Source organism: Conger conger, chromosome 4 (assembly GCF_963514075.1).
Source record: "Conger conger chromosome 4, fConCon1.1, whole genome shotgun sequence".
In the NCBI taxonomy this organism is placed as follows: Eukaryota; Metazoa; Chordata; class Actinopteri; order Anguilliformes; family Congridae; genus Conger; species Conger conger.
Genome location: NC_083763.1, coordinates 36,805,988 through 36,826,733, shown reverse-complemented (window position 1 = coordinate 36,826,733; position 20,746 = coordinate 36,805,988). Strand labels below are relative to the sequence as shown.

Here is a 20,746-nt window from a genome sequence, read left to right as displayed (position 1 = left end):
GGGCTGAAAGATTGACATTTTGTTCGTCCAATCACATGCTACTGGTTCATTTGGAATCAACTATCCTTTCCTTTCCTATTCAACACAGAAGCCATTTTGAGAATTCGCCAGTCACTTCAGTCAAACAAACACTCGCCATAGTGGCTACGAGTGTCCTATCAACTTGTACTTTTCAGGAAATTTAGAGAACACCCCTCGCTATCATCACTGAAGGTTATAGCTCATTTGGCCAAATACTTTTGCTTAAAACGACCTCGGAAGTCGGCGAGATTCTGGCGCAATTTGAGATCTTGGGCTGGAGATAGGCAGATTCCAGATACTAGGGAGTGAGAATGACATTCAATAGGTCATGTTAGACACCATTTGGGATTTATTGAACAGTTTTATTTTTAATGTAGTCCATTTCGTTTTATTACAAGTCAATTTAATAATCTTCCATATCAAATTACTGAATTGTTGCTCTGTGAGGAAATTCACTCTAAATACGAATAGAGTGCTGCCCTCTAGTCGATAACGTTAACGTTAAACCCTTCACTCTAGGCATTTCTCCTTGAGTTGACAACATCTCTGAGACAGATTTCGAAAGCAAAAGCTGCTGCTGCTAATCGCTCGTTGACATTTATCTCTGAATATCTGTAGTTTGGACATTTTTACAGTTTACAGTTACAGTTTAGCTCATTGTTTTCCATCCAGTTAGCTGTGTGTGTTCGAGTAAGCCTAGATTAGCCAGGCAAAATGGATGTGAGAGAGGAAAATGTACATGGAACAGGTGCTTGTGGTGGTGGCATGGGTCCATGTCTCTACCAGTGTTACACCACTAGTTCTCAGTAGTAATAACACTCCATTTTGTCTGTGTTTCTCAGCAGATAAAGCCAACTGGAACCATATTTTTACATATTTTATATTAAATATATTGAATAAAACTACATATGATAAAGAAAGTGTTATCTTATCTTTTTTATATGTTAAACTTGATTAAATTGGTGATTACATGTTGAAGCTGTAGAAGAATGAAAAATGTAAGCTAAACAAAATTGTTTTTAACTACATAATTAAAATTCCTGCCTTTTACACATGTTCACTTGGCATTTATATTACATCCAAATGTCATTTCTCAGCTTAATTATCAGGCAGGCTCATAGACTTACAGCAATGTCATTTCTTCAGGAAGGCTAAGCTCTGCACAATGAATTTCATCAGCCAGAACTTTCTGACTGTAGCTTACACTCCAAATAGTATGCCTTTGGCCAGCACAAAGACAGATAAGAGAACAGGGAACATTCCATCGCGAGTGAAGTGAGCAAGCGGAAAAAAATGGCCTCCTCAATTCTGGAAGTCACCAGCCTCCACTGTCATGTAGGTATCACCTAATCACGTTCTCGGATAGTGGGCACGGAAGTGGTGTTGTTTAAACAGTCCCCCATACTACATTGCGATTTGGAGTACATTGAAACAAAAACGTACACCTGAAGCACAACTACTACAGTTTTGCAGGTAAATCTCTATTAAATCTTTATGTGGTTAATCTTAACATTCATTAAAAACCAAAACCGTCTATATAAAACGATGTGTGTACACACGTGAACAATTTTACAAGGAACAATTTTGGCTGCGCCACCTTCTGGTTCTTATCAGAACCATTTTCCCGGTTGCTGTCGCACTCGCCGCTCTGAACACACACCCACATTTTCCTAAAGCACTGTGGGGAGATGGACAAATTTGTGTATTGGACCACTTCACATGTATATGCTAATGACCGCTATCAGTTTCAAGGTTCCCCCTCTGGGGATTTTCCCCTGGGCTCCAGGGGGGAGTATTAGGGATTTGATTGGCCCAATCCAAAGTGCTCGGGATAGGTCCAATTCCTTACCGCCAATCAGAGGTTACACTTGATTTGTAGACATATTTGAATGTATGCAAATGTAACCCTATAAACTCCCCAAACATCATTGGGGCGACATGGCTCAGGCAGTAAGAGCAGTCGTCTGGCAGTCGGAGGGTTGCCGGTTCGATCCCCCGCCCGGGCTGTGTCGAAGTATCCCTGAGCAAGACACCTAACCCCCAAATGCTCCTGATGAGCTGGTCGGCGCCTTGCATCGCAGCCAATTGCCGTCGGTGTGTGAGTGTGTGTATGAATGGGTGAATGAGAAGCATCAATTGGACAGCGCTTTGGATAAAGGCGCTATATAAATGCCAACCATTTACCATCATTGCTTTTCGGAACATTTTCCTGACTGTATAATAAACTTTCCTGCTTTTTACTGTGAATGGTTGATCAGCTTCTTCACTGGAATAAAGGTAATTTTCCCATTCCTCAGTAAATTCAGAATTTACTAACAGCGCTATACTCCTAAGCAACACATGTGTCACAGTTTGTTACATAAACAAAATAATGCTGATAAAAATCACTGAAATAACATACCGTGAATCACAAACACTTGTGTGACCAGCGACCACACTCCCGTCCAGATCCCAGTACTGCTAACTCTCATGGCAATCTGTGACAGCGTCAATGGAGGCAATACACCTCATTCAATACAGTGGGCTCACATGGATTATTGGTACGTTTCAAAATAAGTAACATCGGAACACAACTGCCCCATAGCTTGCTATTGGGTGACGTCTATTCATCACCCACACTACAGTACGGGCAGCCTAAAGTAGCTGGCTAGGCTACCAACCACTAAGGTTACAATAAACAGGATTATTTCAATTCAGCTACTTCACCACTTTAGGAGCTAAAAGTGTATTCATTGACTTGACCATTAAAACATAAGTATGATTGATTTCTTTAACAACCCCGACCAGAGAATGAGCAGTAATTCTGCTCTGTGAAATCAGATTGTTAGCTAGCTAGCTACAGCAGATACTGTAGCTAAAATGCTATACATGCATGTAGCAACAACAGAAATAAACCAACAGGGTCCACCAAGATACATGAAGGACCAGAAACAGAGGTGTTGAGTAGTTAAACGTAGGCAAAGAATGCCTAGACATTAAGGATTTTCAGCCATCCTTACACATTAAAGTGTGTTCAGATCACGTCAGATCACAGGAAATCTGGCCAGAAAAATCACAAACTAAGCTCACTAGCTAGCTACATTAACATTACAACTTGAAACAAATCAAGCCAATGGCAATCACCCACATGTTCAGCACAATCCCAATACCTAGCTAGATCGCTAGTAACAAAACAAAAAAATCACCACCCAAAAAAAGCCAAATTGAAAAAAAGAAACTACCTCTCACTAATGTCCATGACTACAAAATTGACCGCATCCTCCAATTAAGCATTTTTAATCCTGGATCATTTATGTCTAAAGTTACCTCTGTACTGTAGCTTGTTTGAAGCACATGGCTGTGCTTCCATTACCATTTCAAATTGTAACAGAAAAAAGTTTTAATATGTTCGCTAACGTCTTGACATGCACAAGAGAGTAGTAAGGAACAGCAGGCAGTAGCTTTTACTGATCCAAGGGGGAGGAATTGGCCTATCACGAAACAATGTTAACTTTATGTTACACATTCATCACTGATGTACAGCTACTGCAACCAATGTAAAAAATTTTATAAATAAAGCAGGCCAATTCTCCAATCACGGATAATGAATCCAATTACTCGTACAGCATTCGTATTCTGAAAAAAAGTAATTACTCGTTACGAGTATTTGTATGAAACTCTCCCCTATTAACAAAGATTTGTTATCTGTAAGATAACCTATATTTCCAATAATTTATCATTGCTAGCTAAGCTAGCTATGTAAGCCCTGTGTGCTTGAAAACATGTACTATGTACTATAGATAGTATTTGCAAAATCCGGATGTAGTCAACCACCGCCATTCGGTTGACATACAAAAGACTTCTGTGTGACATTGGCCACAGTCATTGAATGGCCACAGGCCCATACAATGTTACATACATTTATTTTCTGAACCAATTCATTAAAACAGTGGTATTTAAAAAATGCTTATCTATATTTGTGTAATAAAAAAGAACTGAAGGCCCCTGTTTGCAATACATCCTTTTTGTTTTGATAACATTTCGAAATGTAAAAGCATCACACTTTCATTGGATAGTTCTGAAAATGAAAGACTGAAGCTTAACCCAAAGGCTTCACTGGACAGCTAGAAATTGTTATTTATTGTTTAAAATACCTTGTAAATGCTGAAAATTAAATAAATTATTACATTTTAGGCAAATTGCTAAGTTTTTGGGCCTGTAATGTTTAGGACTATTTAGACCATGTACAGGCCCAAAATATAATAACTGCCCAAAACGTAATAACTTAACCATTTTGGGTATTATTACATAATGGGCATGGTAACAGGCCAAAATGTAATAAATGATTTGGCAAAATCTTGGCAAATTTTGTGACATGCATTCAACCCTGTTATATTAAAAATGTGAAGGGGTTCACGTTTTTGTGCTAATCAAAGGCTAATGCATTTATGCTAGCAAAACAGTGGACCACGTAGCATCATTCAATGAGATATTTTCATACTTCGGAAATAACAACACTTTTTTTGTAAAACCTTGTTAACTATCAGTTTTCCCCACAACAGTGTTGAAACACTAAGATAGACAAAGTCTACATGAGCATAAAGAGAATTAAATATTAGGAAGATTTACCACTTGCTGCACCATGCTGTTCAAAAGACCTTGATAATGTCACTTCCTCAATGATGTCAGAAGGATAAAAACTTAATTTTTATGGGGGAGAAATGTTGTTGCGTTACGGGGTTGAATGAAGCATAAGGGACGAGGGTAAATGCTGTAATTTCTCAGAAAATCCTATGTCTTTTAAGAAGCATATACATATAATGTAAAGGCATATTAACTAAAATTGAACTGAAAGATTGGTATTATTCTAACATTTTGTACACCACATTTGCAATGTTATTGTGATGTAATCAGTGGGGACATGCAAAATTCCTGATACTCCAAGGAATTGCAACTCGTAAATACTAAAATAATTATTTATTTTAATTTGTCTTTTGTCTTGCATACCAAACTACTGATTGTGCTGAGCTTAGCTGTGACAGGTTTGGGCAATAGGCTAGCTAACGTTATATCTGCTGGATTTGTTTGTTTGATTTTCTGGATTGCTGTAATGTTAATGTTGCTAAATCTTGCAACCTAGTGATCTTGCTGGTTATGTCCAAATTACCGGTTGGATTACCTGTTATCTGAAGTGGCCTGAACACACTTTAATGTGCGAGGATGGAAGAAATCCTTGATTAATTCTGGCCAGCCATACCTCACTACTCAACACCTCCATCCTGGCTTGGGAGAGTACATAGTCTTATTCAGTGCAGTTATCTAGCTAACTATAAAGTAATAATTTGTTGTTTCTATGACAACAATGGCTGCGACATGTCAATTACGTCAATCAAATACTATCTCAATAGCCCTATTTACATGGAGCCGTTTATCCCATGTTTAATCACATTAACAGGCTGATCGGAATAAAAATGCTTCATGGAACCACATATTATCCTACTCTGATTGACATTTTATTCCGTTTAAAAGAGGTTGTCTAAACCTTTTGACAATTCCTTTACAGGAGAATATGTGCCATGTAAAAACTTAAACCAACTACTTTCTTTGAATGAACTATATATTCTTTCTGTTTATGTTAATTTGTTTGTTCGTTCATACCCAGCCAGGGAAATCATCCGTCTTTTTTCTTTTACAAACAACATTAAACATTAAAAGAACTAAAAATTGTTAAATGCTGGTCGAAAGGCTTGAAAGAATACGTTATTCATGTAAGCGGTTCATTTGGAATCTTCAATCGCAACAAATTATTCAGAATGGAGAAATATTCAGCATGTAAATGCGGTAAGATTTTGACCCTGGAAAACTGTGAAATGATACTGCCTGCTTCTATTGATGACAGGAATGTGGGCTTTGGGGCAGTAATTCATGCTGAAGTGGGTATGAGTATTTCATGAAAACACACAGAAAATGAATGGGAAGATATTTCCGGGCCAGGCAGCCATCTTGCAGCAGTGCCACTTGTACTTTGTCTGTATTATTAGCCTTCCAGCTAAGTTAAAGTGTGCTATTAGAATTTAGCTACATTTTGTCAGCATTTAGCTACATTTTGTAAGTGGCTCTGATAGATTTGTTTAATTCTTGTGCATATTCTAGAATTCTTTACCAGATGTATTAGTGAACATATATTGGCAGATGTTTTTTTGTTTTAGAATTTGAAAGATACTTAGCCAATTCTGATGCAAATAAATATGCACTAACACATTGGTGCACTGCTCCACAAATATAGTCCTGTTAAAAAAAATAGCAGTACAACATCAGTTACCTGATGAACCACTGTTATTAGTAGTAGTGATATTTCTGCATGGCAAATACTTTACTTGTAGATGTAGTAGTGTAATAGAAAAACAACAGACCCAACTGTCATGACATGCACGCTGCTTGTTCTGACTAGTTGACTCATTCATTGAAAGGGGCGTATTCAAAATAATAGCAGTGTGGAGTTTAATTAGATCATTCATTCATTCTGTGAAAAAACAGGTGCCATTAATTGTTCTTTATTAAGGAAAAAGGGAAGCAAATGTTTCACAAATTGTTATAAAATATATTTCCTTCTGAATTGCTAAATGGGCCATTCCAAACATGTAAGATAACAACGTCAGGAACAACGTCATTTGATTAAACACTTTGGAGATTGGAGAGGGGAAAATGTATAAAGAAGTGCAGCAAATTATAGGATGCTCAGCTAAAATCATCTGAAATGCATTAAAAAGGCAACAAAAACCCGAAACATGTGGAAGAAAACGAGCAACTACTGTTAAAACGGATCGAAGAATAGTCAGAATGGCAAGGATTCAGCCATTCATCAGCTCCAGAAAGATCAAAGATGATCTACAATTACCTGTAAGTGCTATTATAGTCAGAAGACGTTTGATCAAAGCTAACCTATCAGCAAGAAAGCCCCGTAAAGCACCATTGTCAAAAAAATAGCATGTGCAGAATCGGTTAAAATTTGCCAAGGAACACATCGATTGGCCCAAAGAGAAATGGCGTAACATTCTGTTAAATTGTTCATTTCAGGTCTAGTAGTCATCGACAGTATGTCAGATGAACCCCGGGCACTGAATTCTAGCCACAGTACACCATGAAGACAGTTAAGCATGGTGGCTCAAAAATCATGGTATGGGGATGTTTTTCATACTACGGTGTTGGGTTTGTGCAGTGCATCCGGAAAGTATTCACAGCGCTTCACTTTTTGCTATGTTACAGCCTTATTCCAAAATTGAATCAATTCTTTTTTTCCTCAAAATTCTACACACAACACCCCATAATGACAACATGAAAGAAGTTTTTGAAATTTTTGCAAATTTATTAAAAATAAAAAACAAGGAAATCACATGTACATAAGTATTCACAGCCTTTGCTCAATACTTTGTTGATGCACCTTTGGCAGCAATTACAGCCTCAAGTCTTTTTGAATATGATGCCACAAGCTTGGCACACCTATCTTTGGGCAGTTTCGCCCATTCCTCTTTGCAGCACCTCTCAAGCTCCATCAGGTTGGATGGGGAGTGTTGGTGCACAGCCATTTTCAGATCTCTCCAGAGATGTTCAATCAGATTCAAGTCTGGGCTCTGGCTGGGCCACTCAAGGACATTCACAGAGTTGTCCTGAAGCCACTTCTTTGATATCTTGGCTGTGTGCTTAGGGTCGTTGTCCTGCTGAAAGATGAACCGTCGCCCTAGTCTGAGATCCAAGAGCGCTCTGGAGCAGGCTTTCATCCAGGATGTCTCTGTACATTGCTGCATTCATCTTTCCCTCAATCCTGACTAGTCTCCCAGTTCCTGCCGCTGAAAAACATCCCCACAGCATGATGCTGCCACCACCATGCTTCACTGTAGGGATGGTATTGGCCAGGTGATGAGCGGTGCCTGGTTTCCTCCAAACATGACGCCTGGCATTCACGCCAAAGAGTTCAATCTTTGTCTCATCAGACCAGATAATTTTGTTTCTCATGGTCTGAGAGTCCTTCAGGTGCCTTTTGGCAAACTCCAGGCGGGCTGCCAAGGAGTGGCTTCCGTCTGGCCACTCTACCATACAGGCCTGATTGGTGGATTGCTGCAGAGATGGTTGTCCTTCTGGAAGGTTCTCCTCTCTCCACAGAGGAATGCTGGAGCTCTGACAGAGTGACCATCGGGTTCTTGGTCACCTCCCTGACTAAGGCCCTTCTCCCCCGATTGCTCAGTTTAGACGGGCGGCCAGCTCTAGGAAGAGTCCTGGTGGTTCCAAATTTCTTCCATTTACGGATGATGGAGGCCACTGTGCTCATTGGGACCTTCAAAGCAGCAGAAATTTTTCTGTACCCTTCCCCAGATTTGTGCCTCGAGACAATCCTGTCTCAGAGGTCTACAGATAATTCCTTTCACTTCATGCTTGGTTTGTGCTCTGATATGCATTGTCAACTGTGGGACCTTATATAGACAGGTGTGTGCCTTTCCAAATCATGTTCAATCAACTGAATTTACCACAGGTGGACTCCAATTAAGCTGTAGAAACATCTCAAGGTTGATCAGTGGAAACAGGATGCACCTGAGCTCAATTTTGAGCTTCATGGCAAAGGCTGTGAATACTTATGTACATGTGATTTTTTATTTTTTTATTTTTAATAAATTTGCAAAAATTTAAAAAAAAACTTATTTCCTGTTGTCATTATGGGGTGTTGTGTGTATAGAATTTTGAGGAAAAAAATGAATTTATTCCATTTTGGAATAAGGCTGTAACATAACAAAATGTGGGAAAAGTGAAGTGCTGTGAATACTTTCCGGATGCACTGTATACCAGGGATCATGGATCAATTGGAATACATCAAAATACTTGAAAAAATTATGTTGCCATATGCTGAAGAGGAAGTACCCCTGAAATGGTTTGGGGACAACGACCCCAAACACACAAGTAAGCAAGGAACATTTTGGTTCTAGACAAAAAGGATTGAGGTAATGGAGTGGCCAGTTCAATCCCCCGACCTTAACCCCATTGAAAACCTGTGGGGTGACATTAAAAATGCAGTTTCTGAAGCAAAACCCAAAGATTCACAGGAACTGTGCAATGTAGTTTGTTCATCCTTGGCTGAAATACCTGTTTCTAGGTGCCAGAAGTTGGTTGACAAACAACAATGGTTATGCAACTAAATATTAGTTCAGTAATTTAAACTGAAGTTAAATCTTGAAAAATGTCTTCAGTTCATACAGTAATGTTTGAGTTTGAAGAGAAAAATGTCGACACTACCATTTGTTTGAACAGATTGATATTCCTTTTCTTTGAAATATAATGTGTAAGGTTTCCACTACATTTGAAATATGGAACTAAAAGCTATTAAAAAATCTTTATTCTTTAATACACTTTATTCACTTTCTTTCATGCACTGCTATTTATTTGAACGCCAAGTCAAAGATCAATGTATATGTGTCTAACTCACGTAAACTCTTCCCTGCTCATTCCTCCTCATCTGGCTCAGGAGGTAAGAGAAGTCGTCCAGCAGTTGGAGGGTTGCTGGTTCGATCCCGCCCTGGGTGTGTCGAAGTATCCCTGAGCAGGACACCTAACCCCCAAATGCTGATAGGTGCCTTGTATGGCAGTCAATTGCTGTTGGTGTGTGAGTGTGTGTATGAATGGGTGAACGAGAAGCATCAATTGTACAGTGCTTTGGATAAAGGCACTACATAAATGGCAACCATTTACCATTAGTACAAGGAACTATTTAAACGACGTCACACCCACTTCCAAGTACGAGTAAGGGATATGGATACGTGTAATTTAATTGGTTTAATGGATACGGAAACAGATACAAGTAATGCACTACTTGATCACCCCTAGTGGCTAGTATCCAGAACTGCTTGGGTAGTTCAGGATCCTAGTGATGCCATCTACTCCCCAGAACAAATCCAGCGATGCCATCGACTCCCAAAAACAAACCCACCACTACACTGACCTTCTTCAAGATGCTGGAGGACACGCATACTTCAACTCATCACAACACTTTGTGGTGTCTGCTTGAACCTATCCCATCAGCAGTCCAGTCTAAATTCAGTAAACTCCTTCCTAATCATCCCTCCATTATTAACAGCTGCATACTCAAAAGCATTATGCAGTTCTTAATAGAAGGAGAGGACCAAGAACTGAGCCCTGTGGGACTCCAATTTGTAGGGGATGTGGGTCAGAGACTGAGCCCCTCCAAGGTAGGAACGATCAAAGAGGTAGGAAGATAACCGTGTGAGTGCAGGTCCTGTGACCCCCATCCCAGTCATTGATGAGAGCAGAATCTCATGGTTGACTGTATCGAAGGCGGCTGACAGATCAAGGAAGATGACAGAGGAGAGGGACTGTGGTAGCCATTCCAAAACCTTCACTCGTATTTCCTGGAGGTACTTGATGGTTGATTTTGAGGCATGCTTTCGATCATTGTCTTGATGGAATACCCAACCTCTCTTCAATTTCAATGTCTGGACTGACCTTTGAACATCACCTTCTAGAATTTCTTAATATTTGGGGGAATCAATATTTCCTGTACCCCTAGCTACCAAACAATCCCAAAACATAATGGTTGGACCTCCATGCTTAACAGTTGGGAAGGTGTTCTTCTCTACAAAGGCTTCATCCTTTTTTCTCCAAAAGATTTTCTTTGTCTTCCAGACCTTGCCTTGACTTCAACTGTTCCATTTATCTTCCATTTTCTAATAATGTTTCTGACAGTGGAAATAAGCAGTTTGAAATGTTTAGAGTTCTTTCTTGGTGGAAATGAACCATCTTCATTCTGACCCCCTTGGACAGCTGTTTAGAGGAACCCATGGTTGTTAACACCAGACTGTAATACTCCATGTTTTTTTTCTGTTTGGCATTTTCTGTTTCTTGTCCTGTGTTCATGTTTTGTGTCCCCCTCTCTCTTTCCGTAGTCCTGTTCCACTGTTGGAACGTTACCGGTTCCCCGCACTCACACCTGTTTGTCATTGCAATTCATTGGTCTGTGTAGATATACCCATATGTCGACCTTAGTTCCCAGCCAGATTGTAATGTATTCACTCCATTCATTCCAGCACTTCTCTGATTGTCTGATTGTTGTTTTGTGTATCGACCTGCTTGGTGTGCGCCAATCTCCGTCTCTTGGATTTTCCTTCTGTCTGTGTTTTGACCTGTCCTTATCGAAGTTGGCTTGGACTTTAGTTTTTTTATTTCTGGATCACCCTCTGTACCTTTGCCATGTCGGATTGCCTCTCTGTGTTTGGACTCTTGGTACATCAACTATGTCTTAGATTACCTGTGTTATATCTATCTGCCTGTGATTGACCACTGTGTGTCTGATGTGCCCTAGGCTGAATAAACACACCCATTCTGCTTATTTCCTGGTTGCACTTGGTTCTGAGTCCTGACATAGACAGAACAGCCACTATAGTTGGATTCTTTAGAAGTCGTGGAGTTACTACAAAATAAAAAGTTATATTCACCTGACTCATTGAAGCCCTAACGAGTGAATCACCTCGTTCTTGGCATTAGTAATCATCATGTGATTATCTTATCAGGTGTAGAAGCAGTGCAAATAATAAAATCATGCATGTAAGGGTCAGAAGCTTCAGCTATATTCACATCAATTTGATTTAAGTGACTTTGACCGCGGAATGAGTGTTGGTGGTAGACAGGGTGGTTTTATTATCTCAGAAACTGCTGATCTCCTGGGATTTTCGCACAACAGTATCTAGAAAAACAAAAAACATCCAGTGAGCAGCAGTTCTGCGGGCAGAAACGCCTTGTTAATGAGAAAGGTCTGAGGAGAACAGCCAGACTGGTCAAAGCTGACAGGAAGGTGACAGTAACGCAGATAACCACACATTACAACAGTGGTATGCAGAAGATCATCTCTGAACACACAACATCATAACTCTAAGTGGATAATAGAGTAGAAAAATATGCCGAATAAATACCTAATAAAGTGCTTGCTGAGTGTATATACACCTGTAAACAGAAATGGGATTAATTTTTCCTAGAATATGTAGGCTATGTATTAGCATATTACGCACAACACTACCTAAGCCATCGTTAGCTGGAGATGATCAGCAAAATTTTGGAGGGAAAGTCAAAATAAGGATTTCCCGTTTTGCTACCTATAGCGTACCTTGCATCTCTCCATTGAAATGCATGACTTCCGGTTGTACGGTCGGTTTGCTTTGCAGTGGAGAAGTTTAATTAATCCATCGCACCCAAGGCCTTAGTTGGACACGAAATCTCTGCATCGTACTGGGTCTGAATCATTCGCAAGCTGGTTACAACTCCCATAGGAAATGAATGACTTCCAGTCTATCATTGCCGTTTGTTGGAGACTGTGTGAAGGTGGCTAACAGTTGTGTTATCTTTGCAGCTCAGCAGCTGAGGAACATGTATTCAGACTTGAGAAATGATTCAAACTTTTTAAAAAAACTAAAAAGAGACAGAAGAAACAAAAGGCCCAAAAATAAGTCTACAGGCTTCCATTCTATCCTGGGTCTGCATAGCTCAGCTGGGGGAAACTCTCTAACATCTTGGAAGAATACCTCAAACTTCCTATAAAACAGTTGTGAAATAAATATTGTGACATGGTTGGTTACTGTCCCCCTGCCCAGTGATGAATTCACCTTCTTCTTCCCCTCTAGGACTTCCTGTCTCTGATCGACACTCAGGATGGCGTTCTCTCCAGACGTGACATTGGTTTTCATGAAAACGGGACGTCTCTTTGTGTAGGACGGCAGTTCACACCTTTGAAAGGAGGAAGACAACAGTTGTCTCAGTTCAGCAGTGTTGACTTAATTATGTCAGGAGGAGAGCAGCAGGCCTTGCAGGTATGCATGGCTTATACTAAAAATCCACAACCTGCCTCCATCAGTGCCATTACCACCCATGAACCTTACAGTAAGTGCCTTTGTCAGCTAAATAACTGTAATGAACAGATGTGGGTCTGCCTTGGGTCTCTAAGTGCCACATTTTAGTGGCTCCTACTGTGCCCCCCCCCATCCTGAGTTTGTCAGCAGATGATTGTGCAAACCACCTCTTCCTAAAACCATGACTAAAGATGCAAGATTTTTCAGTCTTCAGGAGGAGCAGTAAGTAGATCCTGGAACCTCCTCCCTCCCCTTCCCCCCCAAGTCTGGATCAGAGGGGAGTCTCTGATTGCTCTTCCTCTTGGCTGTGATAATTAGTGCCAGTGTCCTGTCCTGAGCCGCAGGGCAGTGTCCTGTCCCACCCGTCCCATCAGAGATTGCCTGTCTCCCACGCCTCCCAGGATACTGCCTGCTGTTTTGGTTACACCTTTGAGAACACACGCCCCGCCCCCCCCTTTCAAAGTCCAGAAAAACAATGAAAAAGACTGATCTGCAAGGAGACAGCTCCACTGTACTGTAACCTTCACAGGGAGACCAGGAGTGGGAGGCAAAGGCCTGTGTTTCAGCTATCACTACACACAAATATACACACGCAGTCATACACACACATAAATACACACTCACATGAAGAAATGCACACACACATACAATCAAAAACACATGCACACACATACTATCACTGAGCACTTTATTAGGTAGACCTGCACACCAGCTTGTTAATGCAAATATTTAATCAGATAATTAAGTGGCAGTAACTACATGCATAAAAGCATGCAGATGTGGTTAAGAGGTTCAGCTATTTTTCAGACCAAATGTCAGAATTGGAAGGAAATGTGATCTAAGTGACTTTGACCATGGAATGATTGTTGGTGCCAGAGAGGGTGGTTTCAGTATCTCAGAAACTATTGATCTCCTGGGATCTTCGCACACAAGTCTCTAGAGTCTGCAGAGATTGGTGCGAAAAACAAAACCATCCATCCATTGAGCAGCAGTTCTGCGGGCAAAAACATGTTGTTAATGAGAGAGGTGAGAGGAGAAGGGCCAGACTGGTCGAAGCTAGCAGGAAGGTGACAGTAACGCAAATACCCACACTTTACAACAATGGTAAAAGAGCATCTCTGAACACACAACCTGTGAAACCTCTAAGTGGATAGGCTACAGCAGCAAAAGACTTAATAAGTCAAAAAAAGTGTAATAAATACCTAATAAAGTGCTCACTGAGTGTACATACACAAACATGTGCACAAAAACAAACACACACGCGCATGCACACATAGGCCTCAAGCAGACTGAAACACTTGATTGATTGCTTCACAGCTGTCTTCTGGACATAACTTATACAGTATAGAAATATTTTAAGGTTTAAAGAGCAGTTTATATATATATATTTTGGTTGATCTTAAATTTGCCCAAGGGAATATGATACTGAAATATACAGTACATGTTTAATGTGTTCTTACTCAGTGACTACTTTATTAGATATCTATAAGACTTATTTTTTGGCTTATTGGTCTTCTGCTGCTGTGGCCTGTCCACTTCAAGGTTCAACATGTTGTTGTCAGAGATGCTCTTCTGCATACCACTGTTGTAATGTGTGGTTATTTGAGTTACTGTCGCCTTCCTGTCAGCTTGAACCAGTCTGGGTTTCTCCATTGACCTCTCTCATTAAAATTAAGGCGTTTTTCACTCACTGGATGCTTTTTGTTTTTTGCTCAATTCTCTGACTGTTGTGTGTGGATATCCCAGGAGATCAGCAGTTTCTGAGATACCCAAACCACCCTGTCTGGCACCAACAATCTCTCCATGGTCAAAGTCACTTAGATCATATTATTTCCAGATTCTGATGTTTTGTCTGAACAACAACGGAACCTCTTGACCAAGGCTGCATGCTTTTATGCACTGAGTTGCTATCACATGATTGCCTAATTAGATATGGTGTACCACAATATCCACAGATTGTCAAATCCATGCCACAAATAATGAATGCTGTTCTGGGGACAAAGGGAGATCCTAGAAAGCATTATCATCCTAATAAAATCTTCACTGAGTGGTCACAGTCTGTATATATATATATACTTTATTAGGAACAACTGAACACCTACTTATTTGATTATCTAATCTGCCAATTGTGTGGCAGCAGTGCAATACATAAAATCATGCAGATACAGGTCAGAAGCTTCGGTTAATGTTGATGCCAACCATCAGGTATGGGGAAAATGACTTTGTGACTTTGACCGTGGAATGACTGTTGGTGGCAGAAAGAGTGGTTTGAGTATCTCAGAAACTGCTGATCTCCTGGGATAGTCACACACAACAGTCTTTAGAGTGTACAGAGAATGATGCAAAAAACAAAAAGCATCCAATGACCAGCAGTTCTGCAGACAGAAAGAACTTGTTGAGAGATGTCAGAGGGTAATGGCCAGACTGCAAAGTCACTTAGATCACATTTCCCCATTCTGATGGTTGACGTGAACATTAACTGAAGCTCCTGACCCGTATCTATATGATTGTACGCATTGCACTGCTACCACACAATTGGCTGATTAGATTATCCCATGAATAAGAAGGTGTAATAAAGTAAAAATGTTCCTAATAAAGTGCTTGGTGACTGTATGTATATGCATAAAGATTTGCTTCCATGCGTGTTTGTTTACATGTTGTTTACCATCATGATACAAACCTAAATCACAACCATAAATCAATCCTTTCATAATATTTAATGTCAAAACACATACATTTGATACAGCATATAAAAATATTTTAACATTTTATTAGCCTAAAAAATACATAGATTAGTTAGTGGTAAATTTATTAAATATGAGATTCATATATTACTTATAAAATATCTTTGCAAAGTAAATGAATCACATTGGGACAAACCCGTAGAGTGTAACATCACCATGTGGTGATGTCCAATACGCACCCACATACACTCTCTCTTTCTTTCTCTCTCACACACACACACAAACTCTCATATGCGCGCGCACACACACACACATGCGCAGTACAGCAAACAGAGAGTCATTGCAATACATTACAATTACAAAGCACATCATGCTGAAAGACATGTGGATAGGCCATCACTGACACGCAGCAGGTCGCAGAGGATCTTTAGACTTTGAGACATCCAGCTGATAAATAAACCATGTGTTTGCCCTGCCATGGTCAGCCACACAGATATAAATAGGGTGATGTGAAACCTGAATTCACAGCTTGTGCGGATGTGAGAGGCAGAGCAGAGGACCTGGCCAGTGGTGGCACTCTGCACACCCAATAGTACCAGTTTCCAGGCAGTGGTAAATACAGGCCAGCCAGAGGGCAGTAGACAGCTGGGATTGCTCATCCAGTGGCTCAATACAGCTGAGAACACTGTAAGATGGGAGGAATACAGGTCTTGCTTCATAGCAAGGAAGAATAAATAAAGGGAATATCTTCAGAATGTTTGGTGTCCTCGTCATAGCCCTGCATGCTCTCCCTTACCAGGGTACCCCCTCTACTCCACAACTAAAAACAGTTCCCATCAAATTTGCTACAGTTCTTCAGGGTCACACCGAAGGCAAAATGTCTCATGTGATTGGCTTTTTTCATTTGTGAATGAAAATGTCCACATGCAAATGTGACATGAATTCACGTGAAACTACAATTTTCAGATGTGAAAACAAAACATGTGACTTGATTTAGCATAGTTTAGCTTTTCATGCTCTCATGAAGTAGGATTATTTTTGTAGTTCACATGTGCACTCATCACATGTTGGATCTTCACATGTGGTTTTTTGACATGTGATTTTTCATAAGGACTAGCACTGTCAGTGAGGCCACTTCCATAGAACAGTCTTGATGAGCTATGATGTGGGGCTGGGGGGGGGGGGCGTGAGAGAGGAGAGGGTTGTGGCTGAATGCAGGGGGGTGGGGGGAGGGGGGTCTCAAGAATAGATCAAGCTCTTGAGGAAGCGGACTGTGCCACGTTTGAAGACGGAGGGACAATCACTCTGGTGGGAAGCGTCTTGTGTTGGAGAGGAAGCCAAACAAGGAGAGGAAAGCGCTGTGGATTTGGCACAGGAAGCTGGCCGTGCCTCCTGACACACACAGATAAGAAGGGTCCCATGGCCGAGAGCGTCCCTTGGCCTCCGCGGCCGGAGCACAGTGGAGTGGGGCGGGGCAGGGTGTCAGGCTAGCGCCGCGCCGGGGCTACAAAGAATAAGGGCTTCATAAGGAATGGGTCCAGTCAGCTCAACATCAGCAGCACCATCACTGGGATGCTGACAAAACCTTCAGTGTCACAGTATCACACACCTCTCTCCATTTCTCCCAAGCACACTCTCTCCCTCTTTCTTTCTCTCTCCCTGATTACAGACCACATCAATCCTGATGTCAGTGGTATTTAATACTGACCAATCAGTTGCACAGTTCTTTTATAAAAAGGAAGATAATATACAGTTTAGCTTTGATTATTATTTCTATTTGGAACAAAAGCTCTTAACAATCTCTTATGGGATTGGTATAAGTTATAAGGTATATTTGTATCAGTATAAATTGTTATACTGGCATCCAGTCAGGCTCTGTGTGGTGCAGGGCAGAGAGGTCTGCAAATCTATAATAATTAAAAAGGTATCAATAGGTGCACCTGCAAGGTTTTGTCATGATAACAGCGATGTCACTGTACAACACCTACACACAGGAAAGTCTGTATGTGGGTTAGTCTTTACATCTGCACACATGATCAAGCAGAAATACAGATCAAAGAACATAACATATCATTCTGTCTGAGAAAAAAAATTACAGAAAACATGAAAGACAACAAAACAAGATGTTTCCCAGGATTGCACCCATGAAATCATGAAGGATGACTGCTATTATAGCCAACCTTCAGGTGAGGGAAGGATGTGCCCATGATGAGCACATGATGTGTGCCAGGTGAAAGTAGGCTATATGTACAGTGCAGGTAAGGTGTGAGCGGGATGTGTGTAGGGTGTGTGGTGTAAGGAGAGAGTATAATAAATGTAGGCTCAATGTTACCACAAACAGGAAAAGGGTGTTTGTGTGGTCAGGGATTATCAAAGTGAACAGGATTCATGGCCACAAAATTGGGAGCATGTTCAATGTCCTGTACTGATGATGCCATTTGCTCAATCTCAGCATGGCCATATACAGTGCAGTCTATAAATATTTGGACAGTGCTACAATTTCTATTCTTTTGGTTCTACTTCAGCACATTGGATTTGAAATTAAACCATGAATATAGGGTTAAAGTACAGACAGAATCACCTTTAATTTGAGGGTATTTACATCCATGTGATCCATGTAGGAATTCCATCCCTTTTGATACATAGTCCCGCCCATTTTAGGTGACTAAAAGTAATTGGACAGTTGGCAGTTGTTTCTGATTAGTCAGGTGTATTCAATTGCTTCCTTAGTGCAGGTAAAAGAAAGTTTTCAGTGTCTAGTCTTGATTATAGTTTTAATTTGATGCTAGATTGATTTAATCTGATACTGATTCCTTTGGTTTCCTTTGGAGTCTGTTATTGGTGTTTGTCAACATGAGGACCAGAGTTGTGCCAATGACAGCCAAGGAAGCCATTATGAGCTTGATAAATTAGCCTAACAATAGGCTTACCAAAATAAACTATTTGGGACATCATTAAGAAGAAATAGAGCACTGGTCAGCTCAGTAATTGCAAAGGGGTAGGAAGGCCAAGGAAGATCTTTGTCAGCGTCGACTCTCTGCAGAATACTCCACAAACAGATCTACAGTTACGCTGCAAAACACTTGCTTGTTTCAAAAACAGGATGGTCAGGTTTCAGTTTGCTAAGTAGTGCCTAAAACAACCTGCAGAGTTCTGGAAAAATGGTGGACAGATGGGATCAAGATTTACTTGTATCAGAGTTATGGCAAGAAAAAAGTGTGGAGGCTAAAAAAGAACCAAGATACAAACCTCCCCCCTCATCTGTGAAACATGGTGGGGGTGTTACAGTTTGGGCATATATGGCTGCCACAGGTGTTGGCTCATGTGCCTTCATTGATAATGTAACTGCTGATAGCAGCAGCAGAATTAAATTCTGAAATGTACAGAAGCATCTTATCTGCTCAAGTTCAATCAAATGCTAAATCCAAACTCATTGGATGGTGCTTCATCCCACAGTAAGGCAATGATCCCAAACATACACCAGTGCTCTCTTCTTAATGATGTTCCGAACAGCTTATTGATTAAGATAGATACTGAAAACTTTCTTATACCTGCTCTAAGTAATTGCTTGAATACACCTGACTAATCATCCAGTGTGGATGTAAATACTCTGAAATCAAAGGTGACAAGTCTGCACTTTGACCTCAGTCCAATCTAATGTGCTGGAGTACAGAGCCAAAAGATCATAAATACTTACGGACAGCACTGTATACCAACACTTACTGTATATGACTACACATTTCACAATAAATAAACGTGACATACTAATATATGTACATTTCAGTGGAGAAATCATTCTCACCATTTACAAAATACATGCATACTGTCACAATCACAATCATCTGACTCTTTAGTTTAAGCATTAATAACATGCATGTGTGTGAATGCATATCAATGTGCATGTGCATATTGTGTTTGTTCTGGGTGTGAGGGTACAGACGGTAGAGTTGCAAGGATGCGACAGCTGTGGGTGTAGCCTGTCTCACTGTTTCTCATGAGAACTTAAAATAATTAGTGTGTCACCTTTTAAAAAGTGGCCACAGGACGCTTCTCAACACAGCAATAATAAACAACCATTTCAGACTGCGTTCAGCGGAGGAAATCCATCAAATCACAGAATCACAGCACTGCAGATCGTGACTGAGAGCACGGAACTGTGGTCCATTGAAGTGTTTTTCTCTGTTCTTTCAACACAAACGTACACACTCACTTTTGCTCTGTCTCTATTTCTTTCTCTCTCACTCACACACACACACACACACACCATGAAAGACTTACAGGGGCATTATGAAGAGGAAACACAGACTGAATACACACTGAGATAGACACAACACCGGATTCAGACATGTCTAAACATATTCACACACTCACACACATATGAAACTGCAGGCAGAAACACAGACAGACCCACACTCTTACACAAGCAAACACTCACACCACAGGCCCCTGCCTACTCAAACCCATTTACACATTTTAAGAAAGGCACCATAATAATCAGTTTCAAGAATGTTGAAGAAAAAGTAAATTACAGAACATGAATCACTAGTTTAGCAATACATTGCTGTTGAGCAACAGCATTGTTTTAGGTGTAGATAGGTATCGACTAGAATATTTACAGCACTGTGCAAAAGTCTTAGGTACCCAGTGTGTCAGTAGAAAAGAGCAAATTTGAGATTCAAGAGCATTCATTTTCCAAAATTTATGGTAGAAAATATATTTATTATATAAATTTATATTTCATTAAATAAAATAACATTAAGTAATAGACCACTTCTCAGATAAAAACTTTATCAAGGCTGTGGGCATTGGGCTCAGATTAGCTGGATAGCCAGAAGCAAACGACAGCCAAAGTCTGCAGAAAAACTCCACTATCTCCAATATGTCTGCAACAACCTACCGATTTTTCTTATATAACTACAGGACAATGTACCAAAGATAAATTATGCAGTTTTACAGGCAAATGGTGCTCACAACAAATATTAATTAGGAAAATATGCATTTTTAACTGTTTACTGCTCTTTATAGATTCAATATTTAGAAAGTTTTAATTATTTTTGAAAGCATCTTCACTTCATGGAATTTTTTTTACACGTGGCTAAGAATTTTGCACGATACTGTATGCTATACTGTATGTATAGTTTCCCTGAAAATTGAGTTTTATAT

General features: G+C 40.2%; 1 protein-coding gene across 2 annotated transcripts in view; it reads right to left on the bottom strand.

Annotated features, from left to right (window-relative positions):
- Window positions 1–20,746, bottom strand: part of flt1 (fms related receptor tyrosine kinase 1) — a 188,051-nt gene that overhangs the window by 101,777 nt on the left and 65,528 nt on the right. Inside the window, exon 11 of one of the 2 annotated variants that reach the window (XM_061240512.1) lies at window positions 12,657–12,777. In XM_061240512.1, coding sequence (XP_061096496.1) covers window positions 12,657–12,777 — 121 coding nt within the window. Of the gene's footprint in view, window positions 1–12,656; window positions 12,778–16,781; window positions 17,088–20,746 lie in introns of those variants that run through there. The other variant, XM_061240513.1, reaches the window with a different exon arrangement.